The following is a 23720-nucleotide window of genomic DNA, read 5'->3' on the forward strand; positions in this document are numbered from 1 at the left end:
CATACACTTTTAGCATTCGGACCAACACAGTGAAGGGCAGAAATGAATATACTATGGTTCTCACTGACACAGAAGCTTCTGAACGATAAAGAAACTAACATTTAAATATGAGCGAAAATAGATGTAACAGTTTTGCGGGTTTTAACAATAACAGTATTAGTTATATTGTTATCTTACAAGTTTGTTTACACTTCAGCCAGCATAAATTGCGGATTGACGATGTAGGAGGGCATTTACCCTAAGTCCCTGCTACTTATATATAGGGACTATATAGGTTTATAGGAACTCATAAATAAATAACTTAAAAATGACAATTTGAGAGAACCTAAAATAAGAGAATAGTTTTTAATTTGTATTTGTGTTCAATCTACAACTATATGGACTGAAACTAGCAAGTATATTGTAATAACTAATAGACAATCTAAGTTATAACATCAAAAAATCTTATCACATAGGCTAAGGTTACGATAATATAACAATAATGTATTAATGTAACAGGTCAGTATCTAGGGAACTCCTCCCTTATCCTTAAAGCCTTAAACCAAATTCTAGAGCTATTTATTATGTATTATGCAGCATCCATTAATCACGATGAAATAAATAAATATTATCACAACTTAAATGATACACAACGTATCGGTGAAAAAAAGAAGGTGGTACAATAATAAAATTGATTATTGATGTCAGAATGTGTAATACACTTTGAAATAAACTGTTCAAATACATCCTTTTGAAATTTGTTCACATTCTTTTAAATAGAAAAAGAAGGTTACAAAAATATTGCTTTTAAATGTTTAAGTCAAGTCATATTATAGGCTATAATTTTAAACAAATGATATGGGATAAAATTAAAAAAAGTTTGAGTTTATTTAAGTTTATACGTTTTTAGTCTTTTTGAAATACATATTATGCAGTTAAAATAGATTACTTATTTAATATTCAATAATTACTAGTCTTATGCACCGTTTATCGAATTAGTTCTCTATTAGTTAATATATTTTTAAATTTATATGAATGAATAGGTAATATCCAAAAATTCAATAAATTTATCACATTTTGTTTTGAATAGGCAACCAAACAAACCATCTTACTACAAACCACGTTGTTCAACGGACGTCGAAGATTCGATTTTTTTGTACCAGGATCTCATGAAATATTGCCAGTGAGAGTAACTGATATCAACTATGACGTAGTCTGTATTTTTGGTTGCCAGTCAAGATATTATTGTGCATATTATTACCTATTGGACAATGCTACGGTTTAATATAATAATGATGTTTTTATTTTCATATTGTACTATTTGAATACAGAATAATAAGTAATAACTAATAGACAGTAGAATAGTGCATGGCTAGGTTTGGAAGGACAATCGTTGATAGATTATTTAGTTGAAAATTGTTTTTCACTTTAGATTTATAATGACTACAAAACAATAATTATTACTGTCGACAGTCGATATCATGAAATTTAAATTAGTAGTAACTGTTTATCTGTGCACAGTGCGCACTATAGTGGATTATACATTTATAAACTCTAAATCCACGGTGGATTTTGCAAGAGGAAGTAAGGAAATTCGTAAGACCCGCCCTCTGAGTGCGCACCTGAACAGTACTTATAACTTTATAAGTAGGCCAAGTAAGGTGAAGATATTTGTACACTTATATACTAGGAAATAACAAAACGTGTACTTAATTCAAATATAACATGCAAATATACAATAATTGTTTATAATAATACGTAATTTTATTGTAATCCAATAACGTACTGTATATAATATATAGTTAAATATTTAAATCAATGGAATTTCAAGTATATCTTTTAAATATTTAACTCTATCTTGTACATGACAGCATTAATTTGGCGAGAGTAAATTATTGTACCTAGTACCTACCTATAAAAAATACGTAGAACTATTGTTGTTTTTTATTTGATTTTTTTGTGTTTCAAAATAAAAACTAAAAACGCAAAGTAACAAAAAAACTAAAAACTTGATAAATAAATATTAATGTTGAGCTTCCATAAACAATCACCAAATATTTTAAGAATCAATAATGAGATAATAGTCCCTTAAACACAATTTAGTGACTCATGATTGGTGAATAAATTTTAGTGGACCGTTAAATGAATCGATTTTTTATGCAACGGCGTCATAAATGTATGATTATTATTTATTATCATAATTTAAAAAAAATATTTAACAAAATATAAAAAAATATTCATTAACTTTTTAAACAAGGTGTACTTTGTACTGCATTAAAAAAAATACTTAACACAAATACATGATTAAAGCTAGTCTTACGCGTATTCAAGGGTACATATATTTAACTGTAATATTAATTTATTCTAAGTTATAATTTAAAAAAATTTATATATTTATCTACATAAATAAAATCTTCAATTTACTTGTTTATATTCACTTAATAAGTTATTATTAATTTTCAAAAACTTAATACGTGTACATATCTATATTCAATTGTTTAAAAATTCTATTAATTTTAATTGTCCATTGCAGACCGATCAACTTACGAACACATTTAAATATTTTATTAATTATCTTCAACCGTTTTTAAAATAATGTACTATGATACTGGTACAGTGATGGATAGCAGATTTAATGTGTATAGCCCCTTTCCCCCCTCCAAAATTAGCCTGATACATAAGCATAAGCGTGCGCAGGTCTTCTTGGCAGGGGAGGCAAGACTCCAAATACCTTCCCCCGATTTTTCCCAGCTAAGACCTTGATGTGAGTCAACGATAATTTAAATAAATTCTCACACAAACTCAAGTATATGGTTCTATTAAACCATAGTACTGTTCATTAGGGTTAAGAGTTAGGTTAAACATAAAATTACCAAAAGAGTTTTCAATAAGTCCTTTTTAATAATAATATCTTTAACGATCAAGAAGACATAATGAAAAATAATTAAAAATACATAATAAAAACTTTGTCAAGATGGGGATCGGCATGTAAATTTTCTTGATTTTCAATTTTTAGAAATATATTAATTGTATGTAATATGTATGTATAATGTATTTTATTTTCATTTTCATTTAGTGAGAAAGATCTCCGAAACCGGAGAGCTGATTTTGTTATTTGGGGTCTTGTTAGTTTCACATCGACTAGAAGAAGTGCAGTGAAGATTTTCAGAACTTTATCTTTTATAGTTGATTCGCTACAGAGCTTCAAAAAAATTAAAACACATTTTATTGAGAGTTTTTCTTATGTTTTTCAGCTTTATAGCTTTGTAATGTATTAACGATTGAAGATAAAGTTCTGAAAATCTTCACAGCACTTTTCCTAGTCGATGTGAATCTAACAAGATCCCAAATAACAAAATCCGTTCTCCAGTTTCGGTAATCTACCACGTTAAATGAAAATCTAGCAAAAAATAACTATTTTAACTGTAAAAAAGTTAAACAATTTTTTTTAAAAACTTTGTATCTCACATTTTGTATCTACTTGATAATTCCTTTTTAATGAGCTACCAACCAACTTTTTAGCTATGATAGTTTTGGAAAAAAGTTTAAAAAAATAGAAATTTTGAGACTATTCCGCCGATGTTTTTGTGGATTCAAATTGTTATACCGCTTGGGTATGATATCGGATTTCTCTTATTAATATTTTATGTTAAAGCTAGCTTAATTATCCACCTACTCATTACAACTGAGTTACATTTTTATCATTTTCCTATTAAACACAAATTCTTGAAGTTAAAAATCAAGAAAGTAAAAAAAATACTAAATAAGAAGACATATAAGACAATAATTTGAACAACTTTTTAAATAAGTAATATGTTTTATTAAAGTTCCATATACGTCGTTTAGTGGTGGGGTCTAATGTTTTAAAAATGTCTATTACTTCTTCATAAATTTTAAATGTGTATTATGTTTTGTATTAATATTATTTAATATTTACTATTTTAAAATAGCATAGATACCAATATACTAATATTAAACATTTGAAAATATTATTATTTAAATATTATCAAACATTTGTAGGTATTATTGTATAATATAAAATGTTTGGGAAGCAGATAATCTCGCAGGGAGACAGCTGCCTCCCCCGTGCGCACGCTTATGTACATAAGTGGTCTAATGCTCTTAAATGTATTTAACTTTTACTCAAGAACTTTTATCTATTTCTATTAATATCTTATTTTAATTCAACATGTATTAGCAGAAAGAATGTTACACCTAGATCACATCTTCAAATTTAGAATGTCAGACACCAAACGATTAATAATTTACATAGGACAAATAATTTTAACGAAGGTTAAAACTCAATACATTGGTTGGATTGGCTAATCCAAGTTTCCGGAGTGTTTTGCAATATTTGTAGTTGGATGAATGTGCTATACTGCTATATAGTCATTTAAACAAAAATATAAGAAAAAAAACCAGAAATACATAAAAAACAATTCACGAAGCCTGTACACAGCACGAAAATAAAATAATAACAAATACACAATTACTTGAAATAATTTGCCAAACTTTTAATTTTTAAATTAATATATTATTGCTTATAATCGATGGTGAATGTTTTAAAAATTTATAGCTTATACATAACACGAATTTATAATCATAACTATTATTACTATTATTATTTATGTCTGTTAACTGTCTGTGTTTTGTAATAGCAGATTATGTGATGTGTATACATTTTTTTCAACCTGAGGTAGTACAAGTTGTCCCCGGTTTTAATTGTTTCTAGGTGTCCCGTCATTTCGACGCGGTAATGTCGACGCGCGTCAAATGGACGCAGTCATTTGGACGAACGACAATTGGGCGCATGCGTCAATTCGGCACATGCAATTTTGACGCAGTTACTTTTAGACGTGAGTCAATGTTGACACAAAACAAAAATAAAATATATATAACATACATACTAGCCAATTTCAACGTAAAAACCTGGTATCTGTATATCTGTATATTATAGTTTGCTTGCCTATATAGTCACATATATATACGTGGATCGGAATTTTGGACAGGAGAGGTCGACGTAAACAACCACAATATCCTATATCGAAATATGGAACTGTTCAGAACGTTTTCAACATGATTTACCGGGGACCAATAACAGTATTGAGGGCTGGCATAATGCATTTTCGACATTAATAACATGTAAAAAACCAGTGATATGGAAATTTAAGGCTAGTATGTATGTTATATATATTTTATTTTTGTTTTGCGTCAACATTAACTCGTGTCTAAAAGTGACCTCGTCAAAATTGCATGTGCCAAATTGACGCATGCGCCCAATTTTCATTCGTCCAAATGACCGCGTCCATCTGACACACGTCGAAATGACGTATATTCTTGTTTCTATGTGACCCTACAAAGTGTCCTACAACCCATATAGGTTAACAGAGTAAAATGTAAATTCCCGTAGATATAGCAGGTAAAAATCACCCATAGAAACGACAATGTTTTAGTTCCTACACGAATAAAAACAAACAACTCTTAAACTTCTTAAACCCAATTTTTAATCATCAACAAGTATACCTACTGAATTCAACCAAATTGATTGTACATATTATTTTAGGTCATAGTTAATAAAGATAACGATAATTCTAAATAGTTAACTTAAGATTATATATATTATAATATGATATCATGATATAGCTATAAGTAGATATGTTACTATTTTATATCATATTCATATACCAGTGGCGGTCAAATGATCTTGTCATGGGGGGAGGGGGGTGTGGCTGATTTTTTTATTATCCACTACTTAATCATTAAAATATAATTTATGGTTATGCACTTATGTCTAATATCAATTTTTTAAATTAAGGTAAATTAGTACTTTATTTATTACAAGTGAGAATAGTGTGTTATTAATTTTTATTAAATATTCACAATCATCGAGCGGAGTAATTCCCGTATATATATATAAGCAACTAAATATTAATAATAATAACGCCTTGTTCTTAGAGTGAGTCTAGAATCTAGATAATAATAATATACGCTCATAGGCATTATTTTGAGAAAAAAATAAAACAAATATTAATACATTGACATTATAGTACAATAATATACATAAATTGAATTGTTATAAATATTAAAGAAAATATGTCATGGGGATCTATCCCCCCTCATTTGACCGCCACTGTCATACATTCGCATTTGTGCGAATACCAACAAAAAATACAATATATATTTAATTTGATCTTCGAATAGAAACTATTAGTCTATTAACTATTTACTATTGCGTATACAGTGTCACAATGATATAGATATAATGTAGTGAAAGGTACACGAGTACACAACATGTACCCTAGTGGCCTAGTACCCATCTCCTAATTTTTCCTTTATACGTGTACTCATGAAAATCATGGTGTGCAACCTAGTAGATACTGTTTACGAGTCAAATAAAAAAAAAATACAAATTATTTTACGAAGAAATGTAGAAAAATAGACGGACAAGTGGTGGGGAAAAATCTCCTCAACTCATATTCTGCCAATAATTTAGGCGTAGGTATACCACTGAATATTTTCAAGATAACGTCTGTTGTCTGTATGTATTTCATTCAAGTTGTAACTGACCATTAAGCCAATGTAATTATACAACCATTTGACGTGTTTTGTGTGGGAATTTATCAAACCTCAATTAAGTATTAATAAACTATAGATACTATTTTTTAATACCTGTACAGCTATATTTTAAGTTATGAAGTAAAACTTGTGAGTACGTTTTTCCTTGTTTATAAATAATTATTCGTATTTGAGAACGAGTAACGACAATAAAAGATATTAATTTAAATAGGTTAACGTTATTAAATATTCATTGTAAAATTAATGCAAAAACAGAAGACGCAATAAATTTGTTTACAAAACCACATTCTGGGCGTTTATAGTATTACTACCTGATACTCGTAGGTTTTAGACAAATACACAATGTTTTTTTTTGTGCAAATATTTTTAATATAAACAGTAAACACCTATCTACTCAGCTAATCGCTATATTGTATACCTACTATTTAGTATTTTATTCATTAGGAAGTTGATGTAGTATGTACTCACTAGTTACCTACACTTATTGTTCATTATGATCAGGCGCGGATCCAGAAAATGTTAATACAAGAGCTTGCAAAAAAAATGTTATATCTTTCTACATTCTATTAAATTTATTAGAGTTAACTTTTTTTCCAAACATTATTATAGTATTTATCAAATAATAAACCCTAGAATAGTAACGATAATTTATGTATCACTATAGGTAATGATACGTAAAATTTACGCTTATTTGTTTTTAGTTATATAATTACCATATATTTAGAATTAAACACTTGTCAAATCTTGTCCATACTATTTTTATTCAAATGTATTCAGTTAACATCACATCAAAAAATATAAACCCAGTAAAACAAATAAAATAAAATTCGAAACTTTTTTGTACTTATTTTTACAATTTACAACATAATAGTACCTATATAAAACTAAATAATAAAAAATTAAAACAATAAAAAATGCCGTATTAGCGTACTTTAAAATTATAAAAAATGAGTTTTTGAAATGGAAAATACCGTGTGTTTACATATACCCTTTTGTACGTGTAGGTAAACATGCGTAAAATTTACGTATAGTTTTTTTGTAGATGTTATCGTACACAGTTTTTGAGGTAAAATAGAACAATACAATTATCAACAAATATGCTCAATTCACTCATAAAAACATATCTAAATTCACGAAACGATATAAGAAATATAAACAAAGTTACCACATTTTATATATGACATATTCGTAAAATTTACGTATATTACCATTTTAGGGTTTAAACTTAAAGATAACATTAATTTTTTACATTTATAGTAATTTATAATATAATTGTATTTTGTTGGTGTCCAAGCATCCATATCCCCCCCTAAATCCGCGCCTGATTATGATAAATTAATAATCAATTTATTAATTAATATTATTTTGAAAAATATTTCCCCACCATCCCACATAAACAAACTCAAGGCCGTACCTAGGGGAGAGTTAACCGCTCCCCTCCCCCACCGAAATTTTTTCGTGTTATATTACGTAGTTGTAAAATACCTTTATAATACTATAATAAAATTAGAACACAATATTTTAGCTTAAACCCCTCCCGAAATTAATTTCTAGTTACGGCCTTGAACAAAATCCTAATTAAATGAATCTCTTTATTACCTAAGTTTTGTTGTACTACAAAGTTATTCAACTGTAGAATGTATGTCTGTAGTTATAAACTTATATATACATGTTAATAATTTTTATTAATCATACCTACGTTGCGTTTTCAACGATAATACGTTTTTGTATTACTACACCAGCGAGCAAAAATGACGTCGTGGATGACGAGTCATACATCAAAAATAGTATCAAAATATTGAATATTAAAATAAAAATATAAAATATTCAATGATAATCATTAATCGCAACCATGAGTGTTCTATAAGTATGACTCGCGCTTAGTCGCGTGTTATCACTGATCAGAGGCCGAAACTGATAATCAAAAATTTTTCAATTTTCAGCGTTTTTCGTCCGAGCGAGGTCAAAGAACGCAGATTGAATCATTACAAATCATTTCACAATAGTTAATCTAACTGTTGAGATAACTCAGCTTTCATTTCTTTCTCATCGTCAGTAGGTAAACAGTCGTCTTGAATATTATTTATCGCAAATTTACGACATTCGATTTTAGTCGTTAACGACGTCGATTTTATTTTTATTTTGTACTTAATCTTACAGTCAGATTCTCGAAGATATGGCCGATCAGACCGAAACCGCTGAATTATATAGCCGCGTGAAATCTGCCACTGACAAATTTTTTGCCACTTTGCGTGAAGCCAGAAATCTAGAGACCCAAGGCAAAACGAACCTGGTGAGTCCATCTTTGTTCTAATATTATTAAACTATACTTACTGGTATCGTTTATTTGTAGGCTTTGCTGGAGTATGAACAGTGTCTAAATATCATCGACAATGTCTACTCAGTTCCACTGACACGTCCTACCGACCTAAGTCTTGAATGGACAGAGGTTGAAAATATACTGCAATATTTGAAGACTGAAAAGTAAGAGTACACTATTATTACAGTTCATATTGTGTTATAAGTTTGTAACAACAATACAACATGTTTGTTTCAGAAAAGAGATTTTAAACCGTATTGTTGAGTTGCAAAGGGATAGTGGTTCAAATATGGCTGTAGACTGTAGACCTATGCAAAGTCCGCCATCTTATCAAGAAGCCACACGTTCTGATGAAGAACAATCCAATATTTCCGAAACATTAGATCCTCCAGTTTCATACAATCAGTTATCAGCAATGCTCAGTGATTTACGTGTAGACATTGAGCAGAGTTCAATGGCAATCCTATTAATTAGCTGTGATAATTCACAGGTATTTTTCATTACTAATGATGGTCAAGTAACATCACCATCAGAGAAATCAAATGTTAAAATATTTATGCTCGAAGGTAATTACATAATAAAATGTTATTCAATTTAGTAAAGATTATAATTACTTAAAAATATAATATTACTTTTTTGTTTAGGTACAAATTCAGAAAACACACAGCGATATTTCCTTTGTATTGAAGATATTTACTATCCACTTGTTGCCAATAGTTCACCATGTCTTCGAACAGAATATGGGGCGTTTTTGTTTCCTGATATCGAAAACAGAAACTCAGCTATTGGTGTGTTAGTTCTTCCTGAACATTTGGAACTTTTCACTGATGTTTTAGAAGATATATTAAAAAAATCATTAAGAAAACAGTCTGGAAAGGCCCGAGAAAAAGGTCACAACATTTCAGCGCACATTGTTAAAGGAGCTACTTTTATATCAAATGGACTAGTGAAGGGTGCTGAAAAAACATCAAATTTCATGAATAACTCTACTCCTGGTTTACTAAATTACATTAATCCTTCTCAAAGTGATACAAATGTTTGCTCTCCCATGAAAAAAGGAGTTAAAGTTGCTAAAAACGTGACAAGTACTGCTGCAGATGTAACATGCTATGTTGGTATGATATAATATAAGATTAAGTTATTTAATTTGAAATTGATATTAACATGTTTTTATTCAGCTGGAAAAATAGGTACAGCATCATGTGTTGTTGGAAAATTCCTAGCTCCACATGTTCATAAAGGTGGAACTAAGATTTTGACGGGTGTTACTAATATGGACAAAAATGAAGCTTCCGAGAAAATGACAAATGTATTTGATATAGCAGCAGGTGCTATTGAAGGCTTTAGCATCGTCTATGATGGACTTGAAAAATCTGGAATAATGCTGGGTAACAGTATTTCAAACAACACAGTGCTTATAGTTCATCATAAGTAAGCTAAATGTTAATATATTATATTAACAATGTTAGAGAAGTTTTTTAATTTGATAAAATATTTGATAGGTTCGGCAATCATGTTAGTGAAGTGACTCAAGATACATTTGAAACAGTTGGCCATGGATTACGATTCACTAGAAGTGTGAAAGAGTTTGGTCCGAAAAATATCATCAAATCTACTGTTAAAGAAACTGGACGTGCCATGATGATACCAGAAAATGATTAAAATATTTTTTGTGACTAGTTCACCTAACCTATAAATATGAAGCCTTATTGTGATTAGAATTGTTAAAGCAAAATAATTTATTTCATACAAAAAGAATAGATATAATAGGTGTATTATTATAATTATTTTTTTTATGTTACATCTTAAAAGACTAAGTTTGGATAAAACTTAGCAATTTATTGCTTATCAATCATATTACTATATTAGTTAAGTACTATAAATTATATTATTAATACTTTATAGTATATACAATGTTATACTGGATTTGAATTGTTAGAGATATTATTGTTGGTTATTGGTATATATTTTTATAAAATGCATAAAATAATTTTTATAAAATAAATTTGTATTACTTTTTCCTTCAACATGATAACTTGACCATTATTTTTTATTATAGTAAATAATTATTAGTAACCAGGAAATACATGTTTTATATTGTTTGTAATATCTTTAAAAATATGTTTAAATGGAAGACTAAATTTTAACTAAATATTTTTTAAATTATATTACAACTTATAATATAAATAACACAAGATAATTACATATTTATAATAATTTATATTATTTTATAAACATTATTTATCATATGTTTAATACTTAAATTAAATAACTAGATAATTTAGAAAGTTACAAAATTCATTTCAGTTTCATCTAAAACATACAACCTACATTTTAATTAAAAAATATTTTAATGCATTGAGCCTTTGTCTTCTTTTAAAAGAAAATAAATATAAACATCTCCTTTAGGTGTCTTCACTATTTCTTTATATGAAATCATAAAAACAGCAGATAAACCATACAAAAACAATGGTATACCTGAAAAATTACATTATTTAATAATAATAAAGTGTCTAAAAAACCATTACATTAATAAGTAATTACACAATAGGTACATAAGCCAATACTAAAGGTTATTCTTCAAGTAATAAATTTCTAGAATTTACCCATGTTGCAAATATTTAGTAAGAATATTAAATAAATCAGTTGTGTATGTTTAGTTGATGGAAATGCTTAAAAGCATAAATCATCTTTAAATAGTAAAATTTATTAAATAAGTAAATTAGAAATACACGGAAAGAATGAAAATGATAAGTATTATTTATTACGAATATCAGTAGAATAATTTAATGCTTTAAGTTTGATTGTTATACATAATCTTTAGGTAATAAATTTCATTTCAATTTTAAATCAAGGCATTAAACATTTACTTACGTAAAACTTACTCATGAAGTCATGACCATTGAATGTTACCATGGTTACTTAATTGTTAAAGTTAAACATAATATACAATATTGAATATTGCATTAAGCTTATTATGATGTATAAATAGAATACAATGAATAATTTCATAAAAGTAATACTTAAATTGGATAAAAACCTGTTGGACTTTTGATTCTTAAATTATCTAACTATAGTCTATAACATTGGTATTGGTATTGATTTATCACTGTAATTATTAAGATGTTAATATTCAAACTGTTGATTAAATCTGAAGTCGACAACAAATAATGTATTAGGTTTTATAAATTTTTTTTTATATTTTTCCAAATTGTAAAAACACCGTATGTTAAGACCTAAAGTGTCCTAACCTATTAAGTTCTTATAAGTTTAAACTGTCGCTTGCTCACCCAAGTTGATGATTTTTAAAAAACTAAACAATCGGTCATCTACTCGCAGATCTTTGTACGGTCTTTTGGTGCAATGGTACTTTATATACGGGAAACAGCCGGAGCGTAAAACGTGATAGTTCGAGTCACCAGTTTTCCAATTGAAGTGCGACCGACCACGTTGGTCGTCGATTACCGAAGTGTATTTGACAAAAAATGATGTCCACGGTGGCTCATTAGTTTGTCGCAAATAATTCGTGAGAACGGTCGAAGCAAGAGGGAGCCGGTGTCGACCGAAAAGTCTTTGCAAAACATTCGACATTGTCTGTCGTCTCAAAATCTCGAATAGAGTAATAGACCAAAGATGATAAACTGATAACTGATGATAAGTGTGATAGTGTGATAAATAAACTAAGTTTTTAGTGATACAGAAACATGAATAAAAATCGATAAGACTGTCGAACTACGATTAAAAAATAATAAATAAATTATGTATTCGTCATAGAGTAATTACTCTATGGTATTCGTGTATCGAACTATTTATTCGCATTGGCCTGTCCACATGACAAGGTTATTAACTATTATACGTTACCACGTGATGTCATGATGGTAGCTTGCTAGTAAATAAGTAATAGTAAGTTTAGAATTTTTGATCTTCAGTTCTCGAGAGACAGATTTTTAACATGTACCATACTGCCATTGTCTTTTTTTGTATTTAGTTTTCAGTTTTTTCTAACGACACTTTTTCTGAATATCATTAATTAATGCCGGAGTACCCCAAGGAAGAATCCTCGCACCAAATGTACAATCTACACCTCAAATATTCCACAAACGATGCCATAACTCTTAGAACTTTTGCAGACTATACGAATATAATAGCCTCTGGTCAAAATCCGGACACAGCATCCCTTCACCTCCAGAACCATCTTAATGAATTACAAAGTTAGTTAATTAAATGGAAAATAAAAATAAATGAATCGAAATAATTCACATAACTTTTACATTACGTCCCCGAGATTGCCCTTTAGTTTACATCATCTGCTCAGTCAGTAAAATATCTCGGAATGTACCTAGATTATCTAGGCTAGATAGACGCCTCACATGGGCAACCCATATAAAAACAAAAAGGAAATCACTTAACCAGAGACTACACCAACTATGACCTTACCTTACTATCAAAACTACCTCTTGGAAAAAAAATATTAATTTACAAACTGCTTCTCTTTCCTTGGCTTCTTATGAAATTAATTTCTGGGGAGCTTCCAAAAACTCAAATATAAAAATCATACAGGCATTCCAATCAATATCCCTCAGAACAATAATCAATACCCCATCATGATACGTAAGTAATCAAACCCTACACAATGACCTAAAAATAATGAGCATCCCTAGTCAAGCCTCTAAATTATTTAAAAGATTCCACATAAATACAACATTACTCATCATATCAAACCATTCAAACCTCAAACAATTTTATTGTTGCTTCTGTGGTAAATAGTTTACTCTTAGGAGATAGGACTACCAGTCTATGCTCCAGCCAAATATTTGGTAGCTCTATTATAAAACCCGAACCCTACTTATGACAGTTATACGTTTATACCTTATTAGTTATTACTTTATAGTTTGTACTTTCATAAGCATGATGTGATCATTATTTTAAATTACGTTTTAAAATAATTAATAAATTATCTAACGTTTCGACGAAGTAAACCGTCCTACAATCAGGGAAGTAAATTCAATGAAAAAACTGAAGCCCCTAATTTTGGATTCTAAACGAAGCGATGATGTATTGATTTTATCGTGATATTTTTTTTTTGTGTTCGTATAGTTAGTTAGTTAGTACACATAAGTCGTTGATAAAATGTTTTAATTGTCAAAAAAATAGGGGTAGTTTAGGATATCTGGATAGTGGATACCAATTTGGATTTAGCTTATACTTTAAAGAGGTCAAACTTAAAAATTCCCAGAAAAACAAATAAAAAAATTTAAAAAAATAGAAATTTTTATGCAACTATAATTTTAGACAAAATTAATTTTTTTTCTTATGTAACCCAAAAACAACTGAACGTAGTCGTATAGATAAAATGTTCAAAATATTGAAAATCTAATACAAAATTTCTCATAAGTTGTTAATTTTTCAATTAAAAAACATACAATATCTATGACCACATTCAATATTCACCCATAAAATAATTATTTTTCTTCGAACAATTTTTGATATTTTATTATATTTCAAACAAAAATAACGATATGTAAGTATTTGACAATTTCATCAAATAAATGTTGATATTATTATTTTCATTATACGAGAAAATTTTCAAAATTATCTTTCATTCAAAAAAATCAAAACACTATGAGTTATTTATAAACATGAGAAATTTTCAATTTTTATCAATTTTTTCTATAGGTGTCAATAAATAATTATTTGCAGGGTCAAAATTGTTGAAAATTTAATTTAAGATCTTACAAGTGATTCTTATATTTATAAAAAAATAATAAAAATACAAAACTAATTACAATTTATTTTATATGCATTTGAAGTAACAATTTTGACGAATCATGAAAATCGTAAAAAATAACTATTTTGTTGTTAAACTTCATAAAAACTTTTTTTTTGTACCTACCTATGTTTTGAAAATGTAATACAAAATTCTTTATAGATAGTTTATACTAAAATTATAAAATCTACATGAAGAATTGAAGACTATTATTATTTTTAAACATTTTAAGTTCCAATATGGACGAAGTTAATTATTTAAAGGATTATTTGTTATAATTTAAAAATATTAGGTATTCTTGGGATCTTAAGCTTTTATGTATTTTAATATTTTATATTACTATGAATTTTTCTATTAGCAATAACATTTTTGATTTATTTTAAAATATTATCTATTTATAGATACCTACTATGAATCTTTTTTTATTGTTTTACGGTACTTACAAAAAGATGTTATTAAATTTTTTTTTGTTAAATTGATTTAATAGATGTGGTATAATTAATTATAGTATTATAATAATTAAATATTTTAGAAAAAATTTTATCAATAAAAACTAAAATAAATTACTTTACTTTTTAATACTCTTATCAAAAAAAACATTACTTAGTCTTGGTACAATGGGTTGATAAACAGTTTCCGCTCAGAATTATTTTTATGAACGTTGACGAACAATTGAAACTTTGAAAGTACCATTTTGTTCAATCATGCTTTAATCTGTCACTTGAGAGTACCATGTGAATATATAAATAGAACGCAAATAATTATCTATAATAATCGATAGTGCTAAATGCGCAATAGGTATGCTTAATATGGGCAACACAACTTCCTTTTCATAAAAAACCATTGGAAATATTATTGCTATTACAATAATAAGTAATGCCACTTTTTAGAAAATATTTAGTATTTAGAATACTGCTATAATACCACTATAGCAGTAATATTTAAAATTGTCAATTTAGATACAATAGACGATTATTGCTACAGCAGTAAAATTGATCGATTGTCCGTTAGTTATATTAAAGTAATAGTTATAAATTTAACACACTTAGACTGGCTAGACTATTATCAGACCCTGATTTATGCAAGTGCAGGTGGAGCGCACTTGCACTTGGCCCCCAATTTCTGGGGGCCCCCGGGTTCTGTAAGTTATAGAAAATTGTTTTTTTTTTAAATTAATTCCACAAAAATGTATTTTTAAAATATAATACCAACTGTCAATGTTCAAAGTTTAGCATATTCTTATCATTAAATTGTCAGTTGAATTTTGGTTATTTTTGTCATTCCACACCCCAGTGCTAATCAGTTATCATCACAAAATATTAAAATAATAATAATAGAAAATTGTTTGAACATCGGAAATATTTATTACCTAATAACTAATTTAAGCTTTTTTATGATAAAATGTTATAAAAATAGAAATTATAGAACATTTTTATTTTATTTTAATTATATAAAATAAATTATTAAATTAATAAGTTATTTTCCATTTTTATAATCTTATGGAAGACTGAAATTTTATAATTTTAATTTAAATTCATATAATAAAATCCTTGAATATTTTTAATATTTTAATATAGAATAATTTTGTTATATTATTTAATTAGTATTATCTTTTCATTGTCCTTAATTTACTAGATCAAGTAACTAAATTGTATTTATAGTACATGAAATAACGTACAAATATTTTAAAAGTTTTGAGATAGGTATTTTGGCATTTAACACTTTTAACCATAAAGAGTATACTCTATGCTTTTAAAATATAAATATTTTTTTTTTGTTATCAACATTCCCTCTCCCTTTATATAGATTTTTTCTAGAACATTGTTTTGACTTGAGGGCCCCCAAAAAAATTGTGCACTTGGCCCTAATTTTATTAAATCAGGTCCTGACTATTATAGACTATAGTGATCCATCCACTCGATACCTAATGTACAGGCGTACAGCAGTCAGTAGAGCGGTACCCACTTTGTTACCTTTTTTTTGGTAGAGTCTTGTGATCATAACAAGCAAAATAACTCCCTCCCTCAGTCCCTCACATTGTTCAATAATCACATAATATTTAATAAGGATGTTGCATGTCTCTGTAAATATTATTAATAATACATAAATACTAATAACATAGAACAAGAATAAATTACGTGGATGTAAATTTCAAAACTAGGGATGCTAAATAGGTGACCCTCCCGCCAAATAGCACCATGCGTCGGACGACTCGGAACTGTTCAACCCATAGAAACCAAATATTAACTGGCGAATGACGAGTGACGACCGTCATTTTATGACGGACAACCTTGCGAACAGAACTACAGTAGCTGTATTATTGCGATTAATGACTGCGCGTCTAGCTGCGCACATGATAAAATATATTTAAACTTAAAAAGTTTAAAGTAGGAATGTAGAGTATAAGCAATGATTAAATACACTTAGTATATTATTTAATCAATGGTGTAGGCTACCTATCTCAACGTGCGTGAATGCGCCCACACAGCGCACCACTGACGACGACGGTTCCAGTTTGGCAACAAAGTGGATATCAATTATCAATATAATATATTTACCATAGTCATAGAGTAATAATAATAATAATATAGTACACAGTAACCGTTTACTGTACTATAATAACTGTTAGAGTAGTCCACCTTGATTACAAACAATAACAAAGTAACAAAAACAACCGTTGCCCTCTCCTCCGCGACGACGACCGCCAACCGTTGCTAGTACGTCCACTGCCCGCACATCTACGCCGTGTTTATGTTCCGTCAGCTGATTACCGACAACCATAGACTGATTACGCGACCGAGTTGTATAATATATTATATACGTATATATACGCTCGCCGTAGTAGTAGTTGGTGAGTGTTGGTGTTCTTCAATAGGCTATTTCGCAGTTAGCAGCAGCTGATTTATTTATACTTGATAGAATTATATAAAATGCGCTCGGTTTGTGTTCATTAATTCTTGCGCTGTTGTAATTATAATCGCTCCGTCGTTTAAAGGCCAATCGGGATTTGCACAATTTTTTTTTCACAATTAATTTTTGTTGTCGGCCAAACGGACACTGACGGCTATGCGCCTATGCCATTGCCATAACTCTCTCTCCCGGAGACGGACGTCTTTCTAGCACAGTCGTAGCTCGATATTATAGTGTTAGCGTTTATGATTTATTTTATTTACCTTCAGTATTGGGTAATTTAGACGCAAGAGAAAAATGTTAACGCTGGACGTAGTGCCCGAGAGGTCTCTGGGATGTGAACAATGGGAATTCGTCCTGGGTAAGTATTCACAATAATATTGTATTAGTTTTATCCAATTCATTACTCACCACAAAGTCCTCTATAACCGCCGAAGATTGATATTTGTTCACAGATCTTTGACAGTTTATTAGTTAATGAGTTTATGATTTATTTAAATTATTTATTGTAAATTTTTAAAACAATTACTTGCATTTGTGTTTAATTTTTCCAAAACTATAGAATTTGAATACAGTATACCATTTAGAAGGTAATAACTGAACAAAAGACTGTGTAGATATCTACATAGTATTACATTACAATTTGTTGACAAAAAAATATTTATTACATCAGATTATAAATTATTTGGTCAAACAATATATTTATATTTGACTACTGGAAGACTAAATTATTCAATAAATTCTAGAAAAAAATATTTGTTTATACAAATACAATAATAGGTATTAAATATTATTTTAATTGTCAATAGATTTATTAAATATTTAAATATTTTATTGGCATTTAAGTTAAATTAAGTGATACAACTACTTAGAATTAATTGTTTGTTTTTAACATTTAAATTATTATATTTTGTTTTATTCAAAAAATTTGGAATCTAATAGATTTTAATAAATAAAGTATGGGTTTAATTTTAATATATTATAATATATTATATTATAAATCATAAGAAAAAAATTATTAGAATTAAAAAAACATGATAATAAAATAACTATCTCAATATGTATTTGATATTAGGTATGCATTTTTGTCAAGCTGTAGCAATAATTCAGTCTCAAGTTGGCATTATAAAAGGGGTTCAAGTTTTGTATAGTGATAAGGTAACTAATTTCTATTGATTTTATAATTTAATTTTTATAATATATTCTTAAAATTGTACAGAACCCTTTAGATATTGATCTCATATTAGACCTTCCTCAAGATGGTATTCGATTTATATTTCATCCTGTATTTCAACGTTTAAAGGTAGACTAATCAATTATGTCTTAAAAATATAACATTAGCCAATTTAGCATTATAATTTTTGCAGATGATTGAAATTGTTAACCTGAAAAATATTAAGCTAAAATATTGGCAAGTATTCAACAGCACCCATAGTTATAAATATTTATGTTCGATTTATAAACACCATTATTAATTTTCTTTCATTATATCTTATTTAATTTTATTATTTTTTAGTGGTATGGTGTTTAATGCTCCAGAAGTGATGCCCACCATTCAACAAGTTGAACATACTTTTGGTGCTACTCATCCTGGTGTTTTTGATGCAGAAAAACAAACATTTACATTAAATTTTAGAGGGATTTCATTTTGTTTTAACGTAGATTCAAAATTTCAGGTATAATAAATATTTTTAATTTTATTATTTTAACAAATGCTTACACTATTATTAACATTGTTATTTTGTTTTTTAAGGCTGGCAGCGCTCAGTGTGGACTTGGATCTTTGCAATTTGCTAGTGGAACATCCCCAAATGTCAGTCGTGTTATTATATTCTCTGGGAGTCCACTTCCTGGTCAAGATATTTTAAATATTCCATCACATCCTTTGTCTTGCTACAAAGGGTTATCTTATTTAGAACGATTAGAGGTGCAAAGAGATCTTAAAAATACCAAAGGATTTATGATACAATTATACTTGGAAGGTTCTGGTAATGTAAAAAAAAATATTTATTTAAATAGTCATTAATTTGAAATTGACTTATTTATCTAGGTTCAAACCGTGGTCGTAAAGTCACTTATAATCGTGAAATTAATTTTGGAATGTCATGCCAAGATGTTACTTCTATGTTAGGTACCCCTTCACAGGTTTTTTATAAATCTGAGGACAAAATGAAAATACATTCACCAAATGTTCATAGACACATATCTGTTCCCAGAAGATCAGATTACTTTTTCAATTATTTTACCTTGGGTTTTGTTAGTATCTATTTAGTATGATACTTTTAATTTAAAAGATTTATTTAATATTTATGAAAAATTCACAGGATATTCTTTTTGATGCCAAAACACACAAGATTAAAAAATTTATAGTTCATACCAATTTTCCTGGTCATTATAATTTCAATATGTAAGTATTTAAATTTAAAAATATTTTGTGATGTAACTATTGGTGATTTTTTTTTATAGATATCATAGATGTGAATTCTACATTGCTTTAACTTCAGAGAAATCAAAATACAATCTGTCTAATGATTGTAAAAAGTATGATAAAAAACCAAAGCCAATTATTGTGAATACATTTACTAAATGGGACGAGATATCCGAAAGATTAAAGCATAGTGAAAGACCTGTTGTATTAAATCGTGGATCATCTGAAAACTCTACCAATCCATTTGGATCAACGTTTTGTTATGGCTACCAAGATATGGTGTTTGAAGTAATGCAAAATCAGCATATTGCTTCCATAACATTTTATAAAAATGACACTGAAGATGATGTATGACGAAAATTAGTCGCCACGTCTTACCCAGTGGCCTTAATGTGCTTTTATAATCAATCAGTCTTGTACCATGAATAACAGTATTTAAAAATTTAAAAAAAATTTTGCATACCCAATCAATGTACAAAAAAAAAAAATCATTAAATACTTATTATACCTATATGTATATACACAAGGCATATTCAATTTTTGACTAAAACATAATTTGTATGGTCCTATACAATTAGTTATTAAGTATGAAGTCAAGTTTCATAAAAAAAAAAAAAATGTTAAGTTTTTCCAAATTCTTTGGGGGAAAAAAATCGTGTTCAAGTAGTTTTAATTTAAAATATTTTATGTATATACATAGCAATATATTATTCTTGCTATAAATATTTGTCTAAAGTGTTCTTAATATTATATTTATTTAAACATGTTAACACATATTGTGCAGTTAATATTAATAATATTTATTTATTTATATAGAAACTTGACAATTTTAATTACCACTGTCTAATTTACTTAGTTAATAATTATTTTCTATCTATTAATTTTATTTTAATATTTATTAATTTAGTTATAACTACTTAATTAGATAATTTAACATAAATTTTAAAAAGTGCGATGTATGATCTCAAATAAAATGTCACATGAAAATATTTTTTATTAGCAAATGCAGCAAGTCCCATATATTTTGACTCATGTACAAATAAACTAATTAAGTGATCTACATCATTTACAGACTTATATTTATATATTTTTAACCAAATTATTTATTGTATTTGAATTTAGATTACATTTGTGTATCTAAACCATGGTCCCAAAATCTCTTAATATATTAGCATTTTGTAATAGCAATAGTACTTGTAATTTAATTGTATAACTTTTAAATTTACTTATATAAGTATATATTTTATTTTTATTTTCTTTAAATAGCTATTATTTTTAAATTTATAAGTTATTAGATAAACATTTTGTAAGACTTAAAATATGAACTATTCCAGAATCCGTTACCACAATACAGAGTATTTTTGATGTTTATAAATAATATGTTATATTATTGATTTTTTTTTTAACTTATTACTTTCTTAAATTTATTTCTAGTAAAAGATCAGCAGCGTTATTGAGGTGGAATCATTCATATCCATACTACATTTGTAGTATTGGATAGTATTCCATATAATTCTCAGTAAGGTATGAGAGATACTAAAACTTCATAAAGTAACATATTATTTTAATGTTACCTTCAAATCCAAGGAAAAATTCTTAAAAAAAAAAGTTGTTTTTAATAAAACATTTTTCAAAAGCAAACATCAACATCAGTAGATTATCAACTTATTACCTCAATTAATACCAATTAAGGTGTTGTAAATAATTAAGTAAAAATCATAAATCCAAGTTCTCAATATATTGCACTATTACCTATGTAAAAAATAAATGATCATTGTAAGATGAAGTGTGAGCATTATATATTTGTAATCACACACGTCACTTAGATCAATATAAATAAATCATTTAATGCAGTGGTGCCAAAGTCTATGTTAAGGTTGGACATTTTGAAAAGTATAAATAATACTTTATTATAAGTAAATATATTTTTACCCCTTTCCCTCAAATTGAATATTCATTTTTTTTCAGCCATTGAAGCTGTGAAATTTTGAAGTTGTCCAACCACATTTTAAAAATGTTGGAGTCTGTGAATTTAATGTATTACTTTTTTAATAAACTTAGTAGCTCATGCTAGAAAAATAAATATTCCAAGAACATAGGTATATTCTATTCTTCTAAATTATAGTATTATCTACCTTTATTTATTTATTAAATTAACCACAATACTATTGATTGATAAGGTCAGCGCACTGTTTGTTTTCTCTCTCTAGCTTACTCACAACATAGACAAAACGCATTTACGCAGTCCGAGTAGAACTCACTCAATTTTGGTTCTAGAGTAAATATACCTATTAAAAAATTAAATTTTGATAATATTTCTGAGCACAAGACAATGGGTTTTTTCCATTATTCCCAATACAACGTTAATTATATCATTTAGAAATAGCTATAAATTACTACATTATAAAATAACTTTTCAAAATTTAATTTTATAATAGGTATATTTACTCTAGAACCAAAATTAAGCGAGTTCTACTCAAACTGCATAAATGTGTTTTTCTATGGTGCGTGTAGGCTAGAGAGAGAAACAAACAGTATGCTGACATCCTCTTAATGGAAATAAGTTATATCAGAAGTTCAGAAATAGTGATATCTACTAATTCCCTAGCCCCAAAACAATAAAAAATAAAAGATACAAGGATGCAGACGATATTATTATTTTATTTTCATAATAAGACAAATTAATAATTAACACATTTCACTTTATTTTCAATTTCGATGATTTTTAAAACCAATCAAATAAATAAAAATATACAATTGTTTGACAATCATTAAATGTAGTAAATTCTGTTTTATAATTATTGCTTAAAATGAATTATTTTTTTAAATAATAAAATACATTCAGGAACTAGACCACAAGTGATGTTTCTCAATAATTAATACATCAGAATATTTTATTTCTTAGTTAGTAACAATATTTGTGTTTAATTTATTTTAAATGTATTTCCTAAAGCTGCTACAATAAATTATGAAATACCCAGTACATTCTTAAAGCACTAGTATTTTAAAATGTATTTGAACCTTTTAAGATTTACATTTTTTAAGATATTTTATTCTTGAAATATAGATTCGCCCAAGATATTGTTTTCAACATTAAGAATTAAATCATTAAACATCTTCTATAACTATACATAAGAACTCGACCATAAAAATAATACAAATATATTCATTATTTATATTGCTGGTTTATTACTTATTAATTATTTGGTAATAGCCAATTTAGTTGTAACTGGGTTTTGAAATATATTAATTATTAATAACTAAACGTCCATAATTATTCATGCTCACACATATATTATTTACCATTCATTAATACTATGTTCAAAAATTGACAATAACCAAATGGAAATTTACATCTTATAGCATTGTCCATGTAATTACGCATGGTATTATTATATATTGGGACATTGGAATGCGATTTAAAAACAACTTTAGTTAAAATTGATTTTTTTCCTATGAAATGTAATTATTTTTGGTAAACTATGTAATTATATTTTTTAAATTTATTGGGTATAATAAAAAGATTATACATTTGTTCTGTAAAAAAATTAAGAAAATAATTTTTTTTTATAGAAAATATTGATAGTGTTTGATTGGTCAGAAGTTTTAGGTATTATAATATATAATTTTTCCAGTTATCCCAAATGACGGATCAAATAGGAAATTTATAGTGAGCGTTGTAAAATGACAACACTGTTAAAATAAATATTATTTAAATACAAAATGTTCAAATAATAATA

At 27.5% G+C, this 23720-nt stretch overlaps 3 protein-coding genes across 4 annotated transcripts; 2 read left to right on the top strand and 1 right to left on the bottom strand.

Moving 5' to 3' along the window:
• Window positions 1–4946: 4946 nt before the first annotated feature.
• LOC113560425 (protein spartin) lies at window positions 4947–10826 on the top strand. 2 transcript variants are annotated; one of them, XM_026966288.1, is made up of 8 exons: window positions 4947–5154; window positions 8499–8614; window positions 8716–8848; window positions 8909–9039; window positions 9113–9441; window positions 9520–9990; window positions 10054–10306; window positions 10378–10826. In XM_026966288.1, exons 3-8 carry the CDS (start codon window positions 8732–8734, stop codon window positions 10535–10537), a joined length of 1461 nt encoding a protein of 486 aa, XP_026822089.1. In that variant the 5' UTR covers window positions 4947–5154; window positions 8499–8614; window positions 8716–8731; the 3' UTR covers window positions 10538–10826. The 2 variants fall into 2 exon arrangements, with proteins under 2 accessions (XP_026822089.1, XP_026822090.1); XM_026966289.1 differs by lacking the exon at window positions 4947–5154 and adding an exon at window positions 8404–8422.
• A 342-nt stretch (window positions 10827–11168) lies between these two features.
• LOC113549404 (uncharacterized protein C15orf61 homolog) lies at window positions 11169–12502 on the bottom strand. Its single transcript, XM_026950681.1, has 2 exons — window positions 12166–12502; window positions 11169–11353 (listed from the first exon to the last, which is right to left on the bottom strand). Exons 1-2 carry the CDS (start codon window positions 12464–12466, stop codon window positions 11226–11228), a joined length of 429 nt encoding a protein of 142 aa, XP_026806482.1. The 5' UTR covers window positions 12467–12502; the 3' UTR covers window positions 11169–11225.
• A 4971-nt stretch (window positions 12503–17473) lies between these two features.
• LOC113561225 (UPF0183 protein CG7083) lies at window positions 17474–20679 on the top strand. The gene is made up of 9 exons (XM_026967521.1): window positions 17474–17913; window positions 18628–18710; window positions 18772–18855; window positions 18920–18963; window positions 19069–19228; window positions 19306–19540; window positions 19603–19808; window positions 19877–19959; window positions 20019–20679. The coding sequence occupies exons 1-9, from the start codon at window positions 17850–17852 to the stop codon at window positions 20332–20334; spliced, it is 1275 nt and encodes a 424-aa protein (XP_026823322.1). The 5' UTR covers window positions 17474–17849; the 3' UTR covers window positions 20335–20679.
• Window positions 20680–23720: the final 3041 nt, after the last annotated feature.

Source organism: Rhopalosiphum maidis, chromosome 1 (assembly GCF_003676215.2).
Source record: "Rhopalosiphum maidis isolate BTI-1 chromosome 1, ASM367621v3, whole genome shotgun sequence".
In the NCBI taxonomy this organism is placed as follows: Eukaryota; Metazoa; Arthropoda; class Insecta; order Hemiptera; family Aphididae; genus Rhopalosiphum; species Rhopalosiphum maidis.